General features: G+C 43.5%; 1 protein-coding gene and 1 non-coding gene across 6 annotated transcripts in view; one reads left to right on the top strand and one right to left on the bottom strand.

The window, feature by feature from the left end:
- Positions 1-21,822, bottom strand: part of LOC124721353 (homeobox protein extradenticle) — a 351,626-nt gene that overhangs the window by 149,522 nt on the left and 180,282 nt on the right. For 4 of the 5 annotated variants that reach the window (XR_007006319.1, XM_047246279.1, XM_047246281.1 and 1 more), the window contains exon 3: positions 15,793-16,064. Coding sequence is in view for 4 of the 5 variants with exons in the window: in XM_047246279.1 (XP_047102235.1) it covers positions 15,793-16,064 (272 nt within the window). In the remaining variant the exon portion in view is untranslated. The remainder of the gene's footprint in view (positions 1-15,792; positions 16,065-21,822) is intronic. The other variant, XM_047246280.1, reaches the window with a different exon arrangement.
- Positions 424-498, top strand: Trnat-ugu. The gene has a single exon. It is a non-coding gene; the product is annotated as a tRNA-Thr (tRNA).

The following is a 21,822-nucleotide window of genomic DNA, read 5'->3' as shown; positions in this document are numbered from 1 at the left end:
GCCCCCGCGGGCACAGAGGATAGTGCGTCTGCAGGGACTTATCCCTTGCACGCTCCCCGTGAGACCCACATTCCCAACATGTCCACAACACTACATTCGTAGTGCGCCTAATAGATGTTTGCCCATCATACTCATTACTCCTGGCAGATTAATCTACCAAGTCCCGTACGAGTTCGGGCATAGCGTGTGCGTTCGCACAAGAAGGTCAAATATGGGTTCCCGGCCTTTGACCTTCTTGTGCGAACGCACACGCTATGCCCGAACTCGTACGGGACTTGGTAGATTAATCTGCCACGAGTAATGAGTATGATGGGCAAACATCTATTAGGCGCACTACGAATGTAGTGTTGTGGACATGCTGGGAATGTGGATCTCACGGGGAGCGTGCAAGGGATAAGTCCCTGCAGACGCACTAACCTCTGTGCCCGCGGTGGCTCAGCTGGATAGAGCGTCTGCCATGTAAGCAGGAGATCCCGGGTTCGAGTCCCGGTCGGGGCACACATTTTCAACATGTCCCCAATGAAGTGTATCAACGCCTGCTTGCAGCTAAGGTGTGTAATTATCATTTCATTTTATAATTAAATGTTTCCCTGGGGTGTGCACTCAACTTGGGTAGTTCGTTCAGCAGTCATGACCATCGTGCTGTGGTGGTGTAATGATTAGCATTTCTGCCTAGCAAGCAAGCAGCACAAATTTTAATTTGTTTCTTCTGCTTCGATCATTATCGTCGATAATGAAGAGACTTAAATGTCTCAGGGAAACATTTAATTATAAGATCATATTAATGTTTCGTTGAATGGTTCACACGCTGACACTTGTTGGTGGCCCAGTACTGAAATCTGCAGCAATTTGCGGAAGGGTTGCACTTCTGTCGCGTTGAACGCTTCTTTTCAGTCGTCGTTGGTCCCGTTCTTGCAGGATATTTTTCTGGCCACAGCGATGTCAGATTTGATGTTTAACCGGATTCCTGATATTCACGGTACAGTCGTGAAATGGTCGTACGGGAAAATCCCCACTTCATCGCTACCTCGGAGATGTTGTGTCCTCTCGCTCGTGTGCCGACTATAACGCCACGTTCAAACTCACTTAAAAATCGTGATAATTTTCTCTGCCTCGAGATGACTGGGTGTTGTGTGACGTCCTTAGGTTAGTTAGGTTTAAGTAGTTCTAAGTTCTAGGGGACTGATGACCATAGATGTTAAGACCCATAGTGCTCAGAGCCATTTGAACCATTTAAGCCAATCTTGATAACCTGCCATTGTGACAGCAGTAACCGATCTAACAACTGCGCCAGACACTGTTCGTCTTGTATACAGGCGTTGCCGACCGCAGCACCATATGCTGCCTGTTTATATATCTCTGCATTTGAATACTACTGCCTGTACCAATTCTTTGGTGTTTCAGTGTATGACTCCTACCCTAGAATCATGTTGACTGACGTTGGAAAATCTTTGCGCACGTGTGTGTGATTGTGTAGTATGTTGAGGTTATGCTGCGAAGCGATTATTTGCAATAATATCTGTTGATTCCAAAGGAAGCACGCTTAAATTTAAAGATGATTATTCCTACAAACAAGGAAAAGTCATATGGAATGCGCTTCTAAAGAATATTTGAACCAAAAAATCAGATGTGATGCCACGAGCGTCAAGTATTAGACAAAAAGTTTTCTATCACTTTTGTAAAGAATAAGACACCGCAAGTTTCAAAGTGGGAAAACAGAGAAGAATAAGCCAGAAATTTATGAAAAACTGTGGAAGAATATTCATGCTATGGCGACTTAATATCACAACAGCTGAGGAGCCCAACATATGAACAAAAGAAATGATGGAAATGTTTAGCTCCTCAACAAACTACTAGAAATCTAAATGAAGGACAGTGAAGACTAATTTCCCAAATTTGTCGAGTCTGAGGATGTTAATCTGCTTACAGCCTAATCTTTCATGACTAAAGTTGCGAGAACAACTTTGTTTTAAAATAAAAATAAGGCTTTGAAAGTTAATTAATCTTCATAATACGACCAAGAAACGCCATGAAGTGTTTCTCTGTTTCAGGCATAATCACAGAAATGCTTTGTTTTGAAATGTGAAAGATGTAGTTCAAACTGGTATATAAGTCGCCGATTACTAGCTAACGAAATGTTATTGCAAACATTATTGCTGCAGTTCCCCATGCAGAAAATCTAAAAGCTCGGTGTAACCTCTACCTGAAATTTGCAAAGAAAATGTTGACGTCACCTTGTATACCTTGTATTACTTGTATCTCTGTTATTCAGATACTTCTTTACCCACAGTCACTTTTGCGTTACCTTTTTCTCTCTCGTTTTCATTACAATAAACGTAGCAAAGCTCCCAAGCAAAGAAGGGGCTCCATAGCCCACTGCTTATGCAGTGTGGCAACGTGTGGACACAAAAGCGCCCATGCATACCATGCGTTCTTTCCACAAATTTTTGTGCATGCCCTTTTATTCCCGGGCGTCTGCGATTACGCGCAAGGAAACAGGCATCGTTTAGACATACCTTAAGAGAAGTAAAAGAGAGGCAGTTTCCATGACGGAGGCGGAACACGGTGGCGCGGCGTGGCGACAAAGGAGCCGCTTCTCTTCGCCGTGTGAAGACTGGGTACTCAGCAGAGAAGCAATGCCCGGTCGGCTCGTGTGAAGTTGCCCTAAGGCAACGTTCGTCAGTTGCGCCTAAAGAGGAGGTACACTGCTCTTGGCAGAAATCCTCCAAACTGACGCCCAGATTTGGGTAGTTGGTTTGGAACGGTTTAAGAAAGTCAAGAATTATTTACAAGATAGTTTCTTGGGGTTTTCTCTAATGACAAGCTCTTGCAATTTGAAATTCTGTCGTATTTTCTGTTCATCAGCTACATTTAAACTTCGGCGGACCCGCACGGCTGTCTTCCTTCCTCGTAGCATTCCCTACTCCACATGGACAAGCTTTCTGATAAGCTAACCCTACCGTCTTGAGACAGATGCTTCAGTGACTTGCTGGATTACGTTGCCAGTCGTTTCGTCGTCTTCTGGACACCGTCTCTGATCAAATGCAGCTGGGTCATCTCAAAGAAACCAGTTGTCCCTGACAAACATTCGTCTAGGCGTTCTCATCACAGGATAAGAGGGAAGATTAGTATTTGTCGTCCTGTCGCTGACGAGGTAATTAGTGGTGGAGCACAAGCTCAGATTCGGAGGGATGATGGACTGTGGGGAAGGAAATCGGCTGTGTCCTTTTTAAAGGAACCATTCCAGCATTTGCCTTAAGCGATTTAGGAGAACTACGAAATACCTAAATTCGGATGATCGGACGGATATTTGAATTGCCGTCCTACCAAATAAGAGTCCAGTGTCTTGCCACTGCAGCCTCTCCCTCGGTACTTCTTTCAGGTAGACAAAGTCAATCCCATATTGTATGTGGTCACTGGAGTACAAGTCATTACCAGTTTTGCACTGAGATATCGGCCCGTTTGCAATGCCGAGGTGGATACATTACCCTCTGATCAGTAGACATATGTTCTCTGTGAGGATGAGGTCTTCAGTAACTCGCCAGAAAAATTAGTGAAAAACTGCATCCCTGGACTGGCTGATTTACATTCTTCATCGGTTGCTCTGTCTCTACATGCAATTGCTGTGTATCTAAACGTATGATAGTTCTAGTAGGATTCGGGAAATAGGATCATACCTTGAAACAGATAAATCGCGCTTTTAATATATTCAGACAATGTTAGGCGTCAAAGATAAAAATGAAAGCTGCTACTTTTCTGACTCTAGGTTTTTTTTTTTTCGTTATACTGTAAACATCCGACACTACTACTACTACTACTACTACTACTACTACAAAATTCAGAGCATTGTCTACTTTCACTACAACTGGATATTCCCCTAATATATTCTTTTTGTGGAGGGCGGTCGCCTATTGAGAGCTGTAAGAATACTATTTCTCTTCATACATTTCAAATTCCTACCAAACCCCCAATTTTTTCTCAGCGTGGCCTGATGAACTACTACAGTTTCTCAAAGCATTCCCTGGTAATAAATTAAGTCCTAATTAGTGTGCTTACCGAGGGCCGATGTGAAGTACACCTGGGAGAAAAGAAGGGTAGTTGTGTGTTCTCATTAGTGCCTTGCCACAAGACTGCATTCCTACCAATTCTGTGTGTGACAGACGTTCCTGACCTTTATGGACAGAAGTTCCAGTATCGAGATGTTCTTCCATTTTAGTACCAGAGTATAAACTTAAAGAAGTTTTAAAATGAATTAACGAAGAATATGGATAAATTATATGAGCATTCCACTAAATGACAGTTCAAATAAAACCTTACTGAAAGAGAAGTATGCTGTTTCCATCTATCAACTCGACTGGCATCTCATCACATAAGAAAACGTTATGGGCCAATTGCAGCCGTGAAACACTGGGTATGCGGAGGTCTTTGCATGACAGCAATAATTTATTTCCAAGGCATGTCTCAAAGATAACTCATGAAGTTTTTATGGATACACTTCAACAAGTGCTCTGACAGCATCTGATTTCTCAGTTGCAGGAATTTCAACAATGATAGTGTTTCCACGCGATGGTCCACTGCCACTCTGGCGGTTATTTTTACGCCAGTTCTTGGATGAAATCTTTCAAAACAGATTGAGTGGCAGGAACGATCCAATATTATATTCACCACGTTCATCAGACATAGCCCCTCATTTTTTGTGAGGTTACGGTAAGTATAAAGTGTTCACTACACCAGTTCCTGACGTGTAAACTTAACGACACGAATACGAGATACTGCAGAGGTGGTGACGAAGACATATTGGCAAAGACATGTAGAGAAATTGAGTACAGACTATACGTTCTAAGGACAACAAATTGAGCATATGTGGAAGTGCACAAGAAAAATTGTATGAGATAAGCTACCACTTGCAACGAACTTTGCAGTTCTTTAGAAACAATTTTTTGTAACCAGGCAAAGACTTTACGCTCAACCGGTACAATGAGACACGAAATTAACTTGGGAGACACTACACAGAACATTACCATACCGCAAGCAATCTTCCAATACCGTAAGGAAACAAGAATCACGAGTTAACCTCATTAATAAGCTTAAAATTCCCTTGGTTTTGCTTTTTCCGTTGCAGAATTTTGTTCACCAGAATAAAATGGCTCTGAGCACTATGGGACTTAACTTCTGTGGTCATCAGTCCCCTAGAACTTAGAACTACTTAAACCTAACTAACCTAAGGACATCACACAAATCCATACCCGAGGCAGGATTCGAACCTGCGACCGTAGCGGTCGCGCGGTTCCAGACTGAAGCGCCTAGAACCGCTCGGCCACCCCGGCCGGCACTGTTGCTGTGTATGGAAAATAGCCCTGTTGGAGAATAGCTATATGGCCTTATCCAAGTAGCTTTAGTTGTAGAGTAACTGTCTCTAGACTTGAGAGCATTATCAGTACCGCCGTGTTATCGTAACCGCGATGAAAACAGCATCAAGACGGTAGTGGAATCTGTGTAGGCAGGCAAGGCCGCTAAACAGTCTAGTTGGCATAAAGGGAAAAGTCCACTACCCCCTTGCACAAATTGCTTTTGTCCTTGATAGTGCTTGGGATCCCGCGTTTCCCTCAGGAGCCCACCAGGATCGTTCAACAACGAATGGGTGTAACTGCAAGCTTGCAATCCATTAGCGCCAATGATCCCCGGGACTTCAACCTTCCCTCGATATGTTGGCAAAAATACTTGTTCAAAACCGGTGGTAGGCACAAAACATCTTCCGAGATTGTCCTAAATGCTTTCTCCGAAAATTATTTCGAGCAGTTAGTCCACGAACCCACGCGAATTGTAAATGGTTGCGAAAACACACTTGACCTCTTAGCCACAAAAAATCCAGAGCTAATAGAGAGCATCATGATTGATACAGGGATTAGTGATCACAAGCTCGTTGTAGCTAGGCTAAATACCGTTTCTTCCAAATCCACCAGAAACAAACGCAAAATAATTTTATTTAAAAAAGCGGATAAAGTGTCACTACAAGCCTTCCTAAGAGACAATCTCCATTCCTTCCGAACTAACTATGCAAATGTAGACGAGATGTGGCTCAAATTCAAAGATATAGTAGCAACAGCAATTGAGAGATTCATACCTCATAAATTGGTAAGAGATGGAACTGATCCCCCATGGTACACAAAACAGGTCCGAACGCTGCTGCAGAGGCAACGGAAAAAGCATGCGAAGTTCAGAAGAACGCGAAATCCCGAAGATTGGCTAAAATTTACAGACGCGCGAAATTTGTGAGATGCCTTTAATAGGTTCCACAACGAAACATTGTCTCGAAATTTGATAGAAAATCCGAAGAAATTCTGGTCGTATGTAAAGTACACAAGTGGCAAGACGCAGTCAATACCTTCGTTGCACAGTGCCGATGGTACTGTTACCGATGACTGTGCTGCTAAAGCGGAGTTATTGAACGCAGTTTTCCGAAATTCCTTCACCAGGGAAGACGAATGGAACATTCCAGAATTTGAAACACGAACAGCTGCTAGCATGAGTTTCTTAGAAGTAGACACCTTAGGGGTTGCGAAGCAACTCAAATCGCTTGATACGGGCAAGTCTTCAGGTCCAGATTGTATACTGATTAGGTTCCTTTCAGATTACGCTGATACAATAGCTCCCTAGTTAGCAATCATATACAACCGCTCGCTCACCGATAGATCTGTACCTACAGATTGGAAAATTGCGCAGGTCGCACCAGTGTTTAAGAAGGGTAGTAGGAGTATTCCATCGAACTACAGACCTATATCATTGACGTCGGCTTGCAGTAGGGTTTTGGAGCATATACTGTATTCAAACATTATGAATCACCTCGAAAGGAACGATCTATTGATACGTAATCAGCTTGGTTTCAGAAAACATCGTTCTTGTGCAACGCAGCTAGCTCTTTATTCGCACGAAGTAATGGCTGCTATCGACAGGGGATCTCAGGTTGATTCCTTATTTCTGGATTTCCGGAAAGCTTTTGACACCGTTCCTCACAAGCGACTTCTAATCAAGCTGCGGGCCTATGGCGTATCGTCTCAGTTGTGCGACTGAATTCGTGATTTCCTGTCAGAAAGGTCGCAGTTCTAGTAATAGACGGCAAATCATCGAGTAAAACTGAAGTGATATCAGGTGTTCCCCAGGGAAGCGTCCTGGGACCTCTGCTGTTCCTGATCTATATAAATGACCTGGGTGACAATCTGAGCAGTTTTCTTAGGTTGTTCGCAGATGATGCTGTAATTTACCGTCTAGTAAGGTCATCCGAAGACCAGTATCAGTTGCAAAGCGATTTAGACTCTGAGCACTATGGGACTCAACTGCTGTGGTCATAAGTCCCCTAGAACTTAGAACTACTTAAACCTAACTAACCTAAGGACATCACACACATCCATGCCCGAGGCAGGATTCGAACCTGCGACCGCAGCGGTCGTGCGGTACCAGACTGTAGCGCCTTTAACCGCTCGGCCACTCCGGCCGGCCAAAGCGATTTAGAAAAGATTGCTGTATGGTGTGGCAGGTGGCAGCTGACGCTAAATAACGAAAAGTGTGAGGTGATCCACATGAGTTCCAAAAGAAATCCGTTGGAATTCGATTACTCTATAAATAGTACAATTCTCAAGGCTGTCAATTCAACTAAGTACCTGGGTGTTAAAATTACGAACAACTTCAGTTGGAAAGACCACATAGATAATATTGTGGGGAAAGCGAGCCAAAGGTTGCGTTTCATAGGCAGGACACTTAGAAGATGCAACAAGTCCACTAAAGAGACAGCTTATACTACACTCGTTCGTCCTCTGTTAGAATATTGCACCGCGGTGTGGGATCCTTACCAGGTGGGATTGACGGAGGACATCGAAAGTGTGCAAAAAAGGGCAGCTCGTTTAGTATTATCACGTAATAGGGGAGAGAGTGTGGCAGATATGATACGCGAGTTGGGATGGAAGTCATTAAAGCAAAGACGTTTTTCGTCGCGGCGAGATCTATTTACGAAATTTCAGTCACCAACTTTCTCTTCCGAATGTGAAAATATTTTGTTGAGCCCAACCTACATAGGTAGGAATGATCATCAAAATAAAATAAGAGAAATCAGAGCTCGAACAGAAAGGTTTAGGTGTTCGTTTTTCCCGCGCGCTGTTCGGGAGTGGAATGGTAGAGAGATAGTATGATTGTGGTTCGATGAACCCTCCGCCAAGCACTTAAATGTGAATTGCAGAGTAGTCATGTAGATGTAGAATGTAACGGATAACTTTGAACAACAGTCGGTGAGGGGATCACAAGAAACATATTGCCCTGCCCAAAACAGAAATGGTGGAAATGGACTCTGAACTGGGGAGGTATCATGATCAATACAAAAGTACTACAGCATGAAAGACCGAGCTTGGCCCGAGACGAATAAAGGAAAGAAGATAAGGGTTTAGCTCCCCGTTGGCCACAAGGTTATTATAGGCGGAGAACAAGCGCGAGTTGAGGAAGGAAATCAGTCAGGTCCTTCTCAAAGGAACCATTCGTGTATTTGCCCACAGAAAACCTGCTGGAATTAGAACCGCCGTCCTCCAGAATACGAGTCCAGAGTGTTACGACTGCACCACCTCACTCGGTGGAGACAGTGGTGGAATATGCTTGAACTGTTCGTGGCGCAAGCGCTTCTGACTTCATTCTCCTCTCAAAACTACGCACACTGTTGATACACTTGGAATTGAATGGCCAGGAATTCCCCGGATCTAAACCCCTCAGTACATACGCGGAAATATCTCTGGATGTGTGTTGCTCAGAGTATTCCAGCATTTCGATCTAAAAATTGCATTGAGGAGGCATGGGACAATATTGCCACAGCACTTACAAACAGTCTCGTAGAAAATGTGGGAAACAGGTGCTGACTGAGCAACTGCGACCGCATTGCGCGTAATCCTAACTGATCTACTGGTTTGAATGGAAGTAATGACAGTAATCGACATCGATTATAGTAATCCGTGTGTCACTGCTATTTAATCAATGTTCTTCATCTACAGTTAGCTATACTTCGAAAGCCACCTTATGGTCCGTGGTAGAGAGCAATTTGTGTACGACAGTTACTTCTCCGCTTTCGTGTTCCGGTTCCAAATGGTCTGCGGGAAGAACGACTGTTGACAATCTGCTGTGTGAGCTGGAAGCGCTCTAAGTTTGTCTTCCGGAACTTTTCCTGTTATATACGTATATTGACTGACTCTTCTAGGACCGTACGATCTTGGAATTTTTAACAGTAAATTACATCGTCATGCACAAAGCTTCTCTTATAGCGTCTGCCACTGGAGTTGGCTGACCACTTCCATGATGCTTTCGTGCTTACTAAATGAACTTTACAAGATGAAAAAGAGAAAATCCAAATTACAGCATCGCGCTTCATAACGAGTCCCAGACTGACGACTAATACACTGAGGTAACAAAAGTCGTGGGTTACCACCTAATATTGTGTCGCACTTCCTTTTGCAGCAACTCGACGACTCATGGACTCAACATGTCGCTGGACGTCCCCCGCAGAAATATTGAGTTATGCCGCCTCTATTCCCGTCCATAATTGCGTAAGTGATGCCGGTACAGGATTTTGTGGACTAACTGACCTCTCTATGTCCCATATATTTTCGATAGGATTCATGTCGGCCGATCTGGGTGGCCAAGCCATTTGCTCGAATTGTCCAGATCGTTTTTCAAACCAATCGCGAACAACTGTGGCCCAGTGCCATAGAGCATTGTCATCCATAAAATTTCTATCGTGTGTTTGGGAATATGAAGTCCACGATGGCTGCAAATGGTCTCTAAGTAGCCAATCATAACCATTTCCAGTCAACGATCGGTTCAGTTGGACCAGCGGACACAGTTCATTCCATGTAAACACAGCCCACACAGTGCCTTCTCGAGAACTTGGGTCCATAGCTTCGTGGGGTCTGCACCACACTCAAACCCTACCATCAGCTCTTACCAACTGAAATCGTGACTCATCTGAACAGATCACGGTTTTCCAGTCGTCTAGTGTCCAACCGAAATGGTCATGAGCCCAGGAGAGGCGCTGCAGGTGATGTCGTGCTGTTTGCAAAGGTATTCGCGTCGGTCGTCTGTTGCCATAGCCCATTAATGCCACATTTCGCTGCAATGTCCCAGCGGATACGTCCGTCGTGTGTCCTACATTGATTTCTGCGGTTATTTCACGCGGTGTTGCTTGTCTGTTAGCACTGACTAGTATACACAAACGCAGTTGCTCTCTGTCGTTAAGTGAAGGACGTCGTTCGTGGTAACAGGTAATGCTTGAACTTTGGTGTTATTGTCACACTCTTCGCACTGTGGATCTCGGAACATTGAATTCCCTAACTATTTCCGAAACGGAATGCCGCTGCGTCTACCTGAACTGCCATTCTGCATTTAAAGTCTGTTAACACCAGTCGTGCGACCATAATCATATGAATCACCTGAGTGCAAACTACAACTCCGCCAATGCACTGCCCTTTTATACCTTATGTACGTGACACTACAGCCATCTGCAAATGTGCACATCGCTATTCCATGATTTGTCACCTCAGCGTATTCGAGTATCGGTCGAACGGGCGTTTGTAAGCTCCCTCCCTCCTTTGTGGGAGGAATAAATTTCCCAAAGACTTTTCCAAACAATCACTTTGGCATATGCCTTCACTTCGATTAGTTTTATGTGGTCGTTACACTTCAAATCGCTCCGTACACATACTTCCAGATAATTGATTGATATGACTGCTTCAAGTGATTGATTGGGCAACTGTGTAGTCATTCAATAATGGGTAGTAACGCCTATTTATGCGAAACACGTTTCAATTTTTAATAAATTTTGTGGTTAGCCAACATCCACCATACAGACAGAAACAGTTATCATTATACAGGCCTAACACAAACACTGTTTCACAGGAAACTGACAGAATAAATAAACCGTTATGCAGACCTTAAGGACGAAAGTAACTTTCGTATGATGTGTCACTGCCAAGCGATATGACTCTATGAAACTTAGACCATAGAAAGAACTCTAACAGAAAGTAACTAAAGGAAATACGCTACGAGACGAACAGAAATGACACTTTTATTCGAAGACAGTTATTACGAGTACACTGAAGTCACCGTAATACATGATAGTCCCCTGAGTACTACAAAAAGCAGGACGTGGTTCGTAACGGGCTGTGTGAAGACCACGGTCGGCAATGCGTGGTCTACCTGCTTCCATCCTGGCCACAAGACTGATAAGGAGTTCTTGTGGTAGGGCATTCCACTCCCCAACCAGCGCGGTTGTCAACTGCTAGATGGACATTGGCGCATATGGAAATGTTGGAACACTTCTCCTCAGTGCGTCCCCCACATGTGCTCGATGGGATTTTAAGTTAAGGGTCAGTCCATTCGCCGAATATCCTATCGTTCCAAGAGCTGCTCCACCTGCGCTGTTCGACGCGGCCGTGCACTGTCATCAATAAAAATGAAGTCAGAGTCGAATGCACTCTTGAAAGGACGCACATGGAGAAGGAGTACAGCGTCAAAACAACATTGACCGGTGAATGTTCTATGTTCAGAGATTTGGAGATCAGTACGTCCATGCAACGTTACGCCTTCCCAAACCATAACAGCTGGACCGCCAAAATGATCGCCGGCCGTTGTGGCCGAACGGTTCTAGGCGCTTCAGTCCGGAACCGCGCTGCTGCTACGGTCGCAGGTTCGAATCCTGCCTCGGGCATGGATGTGTGTGATGTCCTTAGGTTAGTTAGGTTTAAGTAGTTCTAAGTCTAGGGGACTGATGACCACAGATGTTAAGTCCCATAGTGCTCAGAGCCATTTGAACCATTTTTGAACCAAAATGATCATGTTCAACAGTGTTGGGCGTACCCTCATATGGCGGGAGGTGGGAACATGTAATGCATTCAGGAATATTGTCGCTATCAAATTGCAATTATTCATATCGAATCTGTAGATTAAGGAGGTAACACTAGGAGGGAGAAATCCCTTGCAACCAATTTCCTGTGCAGTACTACGTGTCCTTGTACTTTGAGCATGACAGTGCTTCAGATCGGTCTCGTCAGTTTGAACATGGTCACACCTTATAGATACTAGAATTTTTATTCTATGTAAACACGCAGAGTAGCGTACGTGTTACGGACTCGTAAGAATGAGGAACGTCACATGATGTTCACTTAGCTTCATACAGTCAATGGCTCTGAGCACTATGGGACTTAACATCTGAGGACATCAGTCCCCTAGAACTTAGAACTACTTAAATCTAACTAACCTAAGGACGTCACACACATCCATGCCCGTGGCAGGATTCGAACTTGCGACCGTAGCAGTCGCGCGGTTCCGGGCTGGAGCGCCTAGAACCGCTCGGTCACCATGGCCGGCGCTTCATACAGTCAAACCACGGTCTAGGAGAGATTTCCGAGTGTAATGCCGCTAAGAGTCTTAAATTTGTTTTGTTTAAAGTAAACTACCATGCTTTGAGCTAAGCGTCGACACTCTGCAGGTCTTACTGAATTTCGCTACAATTTTCTAGCGTTTCGATTTCTCCGTGCACAAAAGTATCATCCGCGAACAGCCTCGTTGAGCTTCCGACGGTAGCCATTAATTCATTTATATACTAAGTGTTTCAGGTAAGGTGCATCTCTGTAAAATAAAAAATAATTAGTGAAAGGAATATTTATAGAAATAGGTAAGCGTGAGAAACGTCACTGTTTCTGCGGAGTTATGAACGTACTTCATTTATTTTCCAGAGTGTTACAGCAACGAGTTGCAATTGTTTAAATGGAACATCATTTTCTTCTGTTTGATGGCTGATGTATTTAAACCAATTGTGTAGAAATCAATTTAAATCAAATTTCTGTACATTCTAGTTAGTGAGAAACGTTCAAAGTTTTAGGGTGGACGCACATGCTGTACGTGAATTGGTTGTGTACGAAATTGTGTGAGGATGTTGTGATGGCAGGATGTTCATTTAAGTGATGTGGTCAGACAAAAAAAAAAATGCTTCAAATGGCTCTGAGCACTGTGGGACTTAACATCTATGGTCATCAGTCCCCTAGAACTTAGAACTACTTAAACCTAACTAACCTAAGGACATCACACAACACCCAGCCATCACGAGGCAGAGAAAATCCCTGACCCCGCCGGGAATCGAACCCGGGAACCCGGGCGTGGGAGTGGTCAGACAAGTACCCAATTTCCCGAATGCATGATCAACACGCCTTCTAAACGACCTGCGTACGAGATGTAATGTTGCTGGCGTCATGGAGCTTCAAACTTCCTCGATGTGCTTTTTGTAGTCCTGTTCTGTTAGATTGTAGAAGGTATTCTAGCACTCCCGTATACAAGGCAGGAAGGCAGGACGGAACGTACAAAAACACAAGAAAATCTACAGCTTCAGTTGACTTCCAGCAGCGCATCGAGGAATAGTCGTTCCGTGACGTCAATGATGTTTCTTTTTGTCCGCAACTCGTTTAGAGGACGCATTGGCTGTGCACACAGCAAAATGGGCACTCGTTTGAACACCTCACTTAAATGAACATGCCACCAGAACATTCCTCTGAACATATCCAAATATGTACAACACGTTGCCTCAACCGCGGAAATCCTGAACGCTTCTAGCTTGCTAACTAAATTTCATAAAAACCTGATTTGAGTTGATTTGTACACAGTTGCTTTGAATAGCTCATATACACGATAGAAGAAAACTTATTTAAAAAGTATAGTTCGTTGCCGTCACACCCTGGAAAATATATAAATAAAGTATATTCATCGTTTTTCAGAAAGAACAACGTTTCTTACTTCAACGTACCTAAACAATATTCCTTCGAGTTACTTTGTATTTACAGAAAAAACATCTTACCTGAAACTCACTGTACAGGGTTTTTCCAACAACACTTTTACAAACTTTTGGTACAGGATCCTTACACCAAAGCAAGAAAGAAGTTCATATAAACAAATGTCAGGGAATCCTTCGTTTTCTAGTTACTGATAAAAGTTGAAGTTCAACGGCTTTCAGGTGCAACTCAACAACTTCACTTATCTATGCATCCGTTTAACTCATTGTACCCCAGACGGCGTTTCGTTACCTGGGAGACTTGTTTATATTCGTAATTCGTCTGTCTTCAATGTGTCCCTTGTTTACATGTACTAAAGGCAGTGAGTTAACGAAAATGTTCCGTTTAAAACATGACAGGATATTCATTTCTTGAACACGCGGACATCATTTTTATACATGGCCGCGCGAACGGTAACGGACACGAGGCTCCACGCCTGTCTCACGCGACATTTCCACACCGAAGATAGCAGAGTCATCCAATCTTTGCTGCTGTGCATCGTCGCGTTGTCAAGACAGGGTCCCTATCATCACATACAATGGATCGAGGGGGACCAGCAAGAACACTTTGTACGGGCTGTCGAAGAAGAGCCAGGTATCAGCACAAGACTAGTAGACCTGGCATGTGTCATATCTCCAAGTTCAGCGTGGAGGATACTTCAGGAGCAACTCGTGTAACCGTATAAACTATAACGCGTGCAGGGCCTTAAGCCTGCTAATCACCCACTACGGGAAAACTTTTGCCGGTGGTTTGTTGTACAAACTGACAATCCGTTGTTTGTCGCTTCAGTTCTGTTTACAGACGAGGCAACGATTGGATGAGATGGAACAACAAATTTCCACAACCAACACCTACAGGCCGATCCCAATCCTCATGCTACAGTACAGGTTAGATACCCGCATCAGTTTAAGATTAATGTGTTGGCTGGAATTTTAGATTACTGACTGGTAGCGCCATACGTTCTCCCACCACGTCCTACAGGTGCTCTCTATGGGGACTTTGTTGAGATCACCCTCAGAGAGTTACTAGAAGATGTGCCCCTGCAAATAAGAAGCAGCTTGTGTTTTATGCTTTGTGGAGATCCAGCTCATTTGAGTCTCTGTGTTCGAGAGGCAAGGGCTGGTATATGCCATGACAGATGAATAGGAAGAGGAGGACGAAACCCATGGCTTGTGCGTTCCCTCAGCAAACCTCCCAGACCCACAAACTCTTCATCAACGTACCATGGAAGACTGTGAAACCCCTCGAAACCGTCACGGCATATGTAAAACGGAGCGACAGTTCTTAAATGAAATTTTCACTCTGCAGCGGAGTGTGCACTGATATGAAACTTCCTGCAGATTAAAACTGTGTGCCGGGCCGAGACTCGAACTCGGGACCTTCGCCTTTCGCGTGCAAGGGTTCTGCCATTTTAGCTACCCAAGCACGACTCACGACCGATCCTCACAGCTCTACTTCCGCCAGTACCTCGTCTCCTACCTTCCAAACGTCACAGAAGCTCTCCTACGAGTTTGGAAGGTAGGAGACGAGGTACTGCTGGAAGCAGAGCTGTGAGGATGGATCGTGAGTCGTGCTTGGGTAGCTCAGATGGTAGAGTACTTGCCCACGAAAGGCGTCCGGTTTTAATCTGCCAGGAAGTTTCGACATTTCATGATTCGACGAGTGCATGTGTGTTTAGATGCAAGAGGAAGACATTTCGAACATTTATTATAAGTTTATGTTTTGATGAGTTCGTATCACCGAAATTAAAAACTTTCGTTAGTAGCTCAAAAACGAAGGATTTTCGGACATATGTTTATATGAGCTTTTATCTTGTTTTTGCTGTAAGGAACCTGTCCACAACGTTTGTAAAAGTATTTTTCAAACTCTCCGTATACTGTGAACGATAATAGCCTCACAATATATCACACAAATGAAGCCTGTTTCAAACTGGCATCAGTCTTACCTGCTCGTACTTCTCGAGCTCTTGGTGGTAGATCTGGCGGATCTGCGCGAGCTTGGCGCGGTAGTCGGAGTGCTCGATGGCGTTGTCCGGCTGGCCGGGCCCGCCCGACGCCGCCGCCGACGCGCTAGCCGCCGCCCCCGCACCGCCGCCCTTCTCGGGGCCGGCCACGCCCTCCGCGATCAGCATGTTGTCCAGCCGCATCAGCTGCGGGTCCGGCGGCTCTTCCTCCTGCGTGTTCCGCAGGCTCAGCACTGCAACACGCAAACCACCGCCTCCATTCAATAACGAGCTATTCCTTCTTTTCTATTCGATTTTGTAAAATCCTAGAAAATTCCTAAAACATTGAGGGTGGTTGTACGTTCAAATGGCTCTGAGCACTATGGGACTTAACATCTATGGTCATCAGTCCCCTAGAACTTAGAACTACTTAAACCTAACTAACCTAAGGACATCACACAACACCCAGTCATCACGAGGCAGAGAAAATCCCTGACCCCGCCGGGAATCGAACCCGGGAACCCGGGCGCGGGAAGCGAGAACGCTACCGCACGACCACGAGCTGCGGACGGTGGCTGTACGGCCATTTGGCAGAGTAAAGTTACATTTATTTTAAAACTTCGTAATTACTTTTAAAATTAATATATTATTTTGATGAATAAGAACTACTGCAATAGTTGGCAATGACTGATAAGATCTAACTAACTGTTGTATGAAATCAGTTTGTATGTTTGCATATAGTTTACATTCGAAAAAAAAAATTGATTTCTCCTACTGTTACTCGATCATAGTCACAAAAAGGATTATATCGAACATGTATTGGTGAAGATGGCTGGGAATAACCCGCGATTTAATTCCATGTGAATTATGGAACTTGCGAACCTTTTATTTGACGATTGTGTGGAACCAGGGCTTCGAGAAAATGTTTAGTTCTTTACACGTGACTAAGAAAAAGGTCTAGTAAATAAAAATGCATACTTTAAGAACTACTAGCACTTTTTCATCTTCGCTAATAAGAAACATCTCTTCTACCGAACAAGTGCTGATAGCTCTTAAAGTAAGCACTTTAGAGCCCACGTTCACTACACATTTTTTCCATGTTTTGGTATAAGGAACCTGTCCCCGAAGTTTGTGAAAGTGTTTCTGAAACACTGTATATATTCTATCACAATTACGCAAATGGCAATAAAGAATGCACTATAGCCCCTCCCGCACCCCCCCCCCCAAATAAAATAAAATAAAAACGTTTCTAGCGTTCTGAAGGTCCTTAGAACAGAAAGTCCTAATGCAGAAGCTGTGACTTCAAGATGTACACAAGCGTAATAAAAATGCTGTAAACACAGTATATAGATTTTATTTTAAGTTTCCCATTTATTTCACTGTTTAGGTTTGCCAAGAATACGCACTATTGCTAGCATGAAAATTTCGGAGCTCCTTCAGGGATACTTTCTGAGTATTTTGGTGTAACAGAGGTAACTTATTACAGAATAACTGTAGTTAGTTTTATTTCTTATCCTCATTCGCTGTCGTAGCTGTGTTGCACTAAACACGTCTGCACGACCGTGCGGTGTCACTGTTATGCACGGTGTGTCATGTTCGGAGACAAATTCGTTCCAGTCACGAACGGTGCTTAATGTTGGCAATAGTAATGCCTACTCTCCTCTTCATCCTCAAGTTTATATTCATTACATTCATTCATCGGTTCTGTCTCGAGTTTGTCTTTGCGGCACGATTAGTTGCAAAGTTAACAGTAGTACATAGCAGTATGGAGAAGTTTACTGATGAAGGGTTGGCCGATATGCACCTCCTGTACGTGTTCATGGAATGAAATTGACGAGCGGCGCATTGACATTATGCTGAGCTGTTACCGGAGTGATGTCAACCACATCATAGTACTTTTCATTATTATGCGGTTTGTGGTGTACATTTTGGTGATTGCATATTCAAGGTATTTTCACTGTTGTGGAAGAATTTTCATCGAAACAAAGGCAACTGAGGCAGCAAAACGAATAAATCTTAATTTACGTATTGGTCTGTAACGAGCGTCTAGAGACCAGTGGTCTTTTATCCCACAATCCCTTTATCCCTGAAGAGCCTCCGATAAGTAGTTGGTGAAATTCGAAGTTCGGGTCCAGTCCCCAGTGCCAGTGCCTTCCAGATATGAACACAGGTGGCAGCAACGAGCCGAGGAAACGCATTGTGGAAATGCCATACAAACTACTTACAATGTTCCAAAAAAATCAATAAATTCAGTTACACATGGCTTGATTAGTTAAGTAAAAAATATACCATTTTCATTTTCTTTTCCTTTATCATCATCATCATCATCATCATCATCATCATCATCATCATCTGCCTTGGATTCGCTCCACAAAAATGCTGCTCTTTCCCAGTGTCGAAGATCGGTGCGTGACAGCTGCACGTCAGTGCTACATTTCATACACGGCAATGTATGACCTTTCAGAGAAATCACTGCTTTCGATACTCCCTGGAGCGTGGCATTTGCTGTAATCTGATCCATCTAAGTTTTATTTCCTCATCTTTGCCACAGTGTTGATGAAGTACAGTGTTTCGTTATAATTATCGAACTCTGTTAAGACGATATAACTTTTATGAAAAAGCAGAAGGCCTGAACGGCCAATTTTTTTTCCCTTAGAGTAATTATTAGCCAATGCATTTGCCATTTCATTCATCTCTGGAAAAGGGAACTTTAAAATTGTATGTGCTTTTCTTGTGTGTCATTATGCATACAGGCTTCTATTAAAAATTTGTGTCTTTTGTCGTAATTGTGCAGTCAGACTAACGTTCTCTTTAGACACAACTGTTAACTTATCTTTATGCAGGGTGTAAAAAACGATGCATGTAAAATTTTTGAGTGTTCACAGAAGATAAGAGACACTTTATGTGAAAAAATGTCACATGTGCACTGTTTCCCAGTAGGGGTCCATGATGATTTTGACGCTAGTGATGTTCGAGGCCGTGTTCAAACTGCCGTGTGATGAATATTGCTTTAGAGATGTTCCTCAAAATTTCGTCCGTTTACGAGACAGGCAGAAATCTTGTCTAACATCTTGATTGGTTATCATAGGCTTTACGGAAAAATACACACAAATAGTTTAAAATCAGACTAGGGAAATTATTTTTGTTTTGATTGATAAGGAAAATTACATACAGAGCGATGATGAGGCTCGGCATCTCTAGGTCACGACCTTCACTACACCTCCAAGTTTCCCAATGAGGGCTGTGCACTGTACACTATATCTGTAGTAACCCTGTGGTATCACTCGGAGAAGTAATCACCTAAAACTCTGCACGTGCAAGTTTCAGCTCTCTATTCCTCTTTTGATTTTATTCTACACCGAAACCATACTTGCCTCTCTACTACCCGTGTCAGTAATGAGTATTTCCAAGCAAGGAAGGTGTACGAGTCTCTTCTTAACTCCTACATGTATAAATGCATAACACATGAGACTGCGATTCAGGAAATCTAATCATTTTATTCCTTACACTTTAGCCTACTTCACGTGTCTCTGCTCCAAGTGGCTATTTTAAATCTATTCATGTACAATCGAACGGATGTATTTTTCGGCTATCGAAAGTTTTGCCACTCTGCTGGGCAAGTAATTTAAATTTCCTGAATCGCAATGTTTGATTTTTTTTCTCTGATATTCTCTTTCATTTCATTTATTTAGCATTATAACGCACAATAGGCCTCGACATTCAGGTTTCCATGGCTGTATAATTTTGATAAAGTTTGTTAATGTTAAAAATGCTGAGTTTCACCGAGATTCAGATCTCACGTTAAACTGCCGGTTACCCTACAACCTTTTTGGTAAGTCAGTTCAGAAGTCGGAAGAAGATAGGGGCCAAGGCACTTCCAGTAGTACCATACATTGTAAAGCACTTCGGTGCTCAGTGTAACCTTCGGGTTGATATTTGCCTTTAATAGAGTTAACTACCGCAGAAACAAATTTAACAGCAATATAATTAGTTTCTTATGGTTCTCTCTCTCTCTCTCTCTCTCTCTCTCTCTCTCTCTCTCTCTCTCCCCCCCCCCCCCCCCCACACACACACACACACACGTCGCCGCCGGGCATTCGTTGTATTGCAACAAACACGTCGCCAGACATTCGTTGTATTGCAGAATGAACCAACCCTGGTCCGGCATATTTTTACGAAGTAACAAAGCAATAAGTCTGATGCTTCACTTGCTTTAAAATATCAAATATTTTGAAGAAAACTATGGTAACAGTAATAAATTAAGAACTTAACAAAACTCATTCGTAGTATAAAAATAGAAAGTAGCTGATTTGCTGTCTGTATCTATGTAATATGCCTTTAACCGCTTGTAGCTCTTGAAAACGGACAAATTGACACAAAAAATGGAGTTGTTCAACCTCAGTTTTAACCCTTTAGCATTGACTATTCGTAATGACCAAATAGTGGTATGATCCCCGATTACAACAAGTTTTTTGAGCAGAGTTTCAAAAAATTAGAATCAATAGGAGAAACTGGTGATTTCTTGTAGTGTTCAACCACCTATCACTTTGCGAGAAAAGCAACTAACGATTGAAGGACTAAGCTTTCTTTCATTTATCTGTTTAATTTAATACGTTGATTACGTGTGTCTTAAAATTGAGTGAGTCAAAATTTTTCAATCTTTGTTCGATTTCTATGCTTACTACAAGAAATAATTGGAATAAAAAACCGAAAATAGGTTTTTTCGGAAACCGGTTATTCTGTGCGGCTTTAACAATCAGTTTAAACAGGCGTGAAGAGAAAAAAAAGGTATAACCGAAAACCAGCTGATTAGCGATAATCGATATCCCTGTTGTTCGCATTGCACTAAACAAATGTCGATCCTGTGCACGTTTCCACTACCTTCTTCTAAAGTCTGACGTGATGAATGTGTTCGTCGCGGATGGCGGATGAATGTTTGCACAGAATAGTGCTGTGCTTTTGTTGCTGTAGATGACTATGTAAATAAAATTAAGCTGGAGACTGAAACATTTTCGCGATACATGGTTTAGCGCTCTCTAATAGCGTTATGTGGGGTTCCAAGCGGATTGTACACTGATTTGTAAGTTACTAAACAGCTCCCAAATAGAAAAGGCTATCGATCCAACCTACGGAGCAGAAATTAATATTCTGCAGATAACAACGAACGTCGATCGGCAACTGTTTCGGGTATACTGTATCCAGTTTCGGTATTTGATAATAACACCGTAGAAATAAAATAGTCTGGAGCTCTCGCTTCAAAGTATCAGCTGCCAGTAAATAGAATACTGACTGAATAGCAAGCAAGCGCGCCAACAGTAACAGCCGGCCTTGGTGGTCGTGCGGTTCTAGGCGCTCCAGTCCGGAGCCGCGCTGCTGCTACGGTCGCAGGTTCTAATCCTGCCTCGGGCATGGATGTGTGTGATGTGCTTAGGTTAGTTAGGTTTATTTAGTTCTAAGTTCTAGGGGACTGATGACCACAGCAGTTGAGTCCCATAGTGCTCAGAGCCATTTGAACCAACAGTAACAAAGCGGCTTGTTATCGCAGGATACCACCACTGCAGGCGCTACTCTCGCCATCTGGCGGCGTTCCAGTCGACAACACGAGGCGCAGCCAGCACGGTACTATTTCCCTCCGCACGTTCACGTGCCTGAAAATAGTCCACGCTGTATACCTCCGCCTCGGTAGCACTTGGGCCGGCGCATGGCCGCCGAGAGTCAGTCATCGTCGGGAGATACGCCAGACAAATGCGCCGAACGATCCGCGGTTCCTCATTCGGAATAACTCCCAACCAACGCTGAGCTCCGCCTTTCTGGCAAATCATCTCTCCGCAGACACGGGACGCACAGACCAAGGCCTTTGACGACGCCTCACTGTTACGGTTTCACCACGCGCCTGCAACGGAGTTGCCATCCGGGTGATAGCACCTCTAGTAACTCCTCAGGCAGTTACTTTAAAAGTGCTATGTCTTCCTGTAGCCCACATTAACGGTACAGTTGCTAGATAATGTTATTTTTTCCTGTGACTGTATCCTG

The sequence above is a fragment of the Schistocerca piceifrons genome, chromosome X, assembly GCF_021461385.2.
Source record: "Schistocerca piceifrons isolate TAMUIC-IGC-003096 chromosome X, iqSchPice1.1, whole genome shotgun sequence".
Classification (NCBI taxonomy): domain Eukaryota; kingdom Metazoa; phylum Arthropoda; class Insecta; order Orthoptera; family Acrididae; genus Schistocerca; species Schistocerca piceifrons.
The sequence above is the reverse complement of the archived record's forward strand: the minus strand, read 5'-3'. Positions and strand labels throughout refer to the sequence as shown.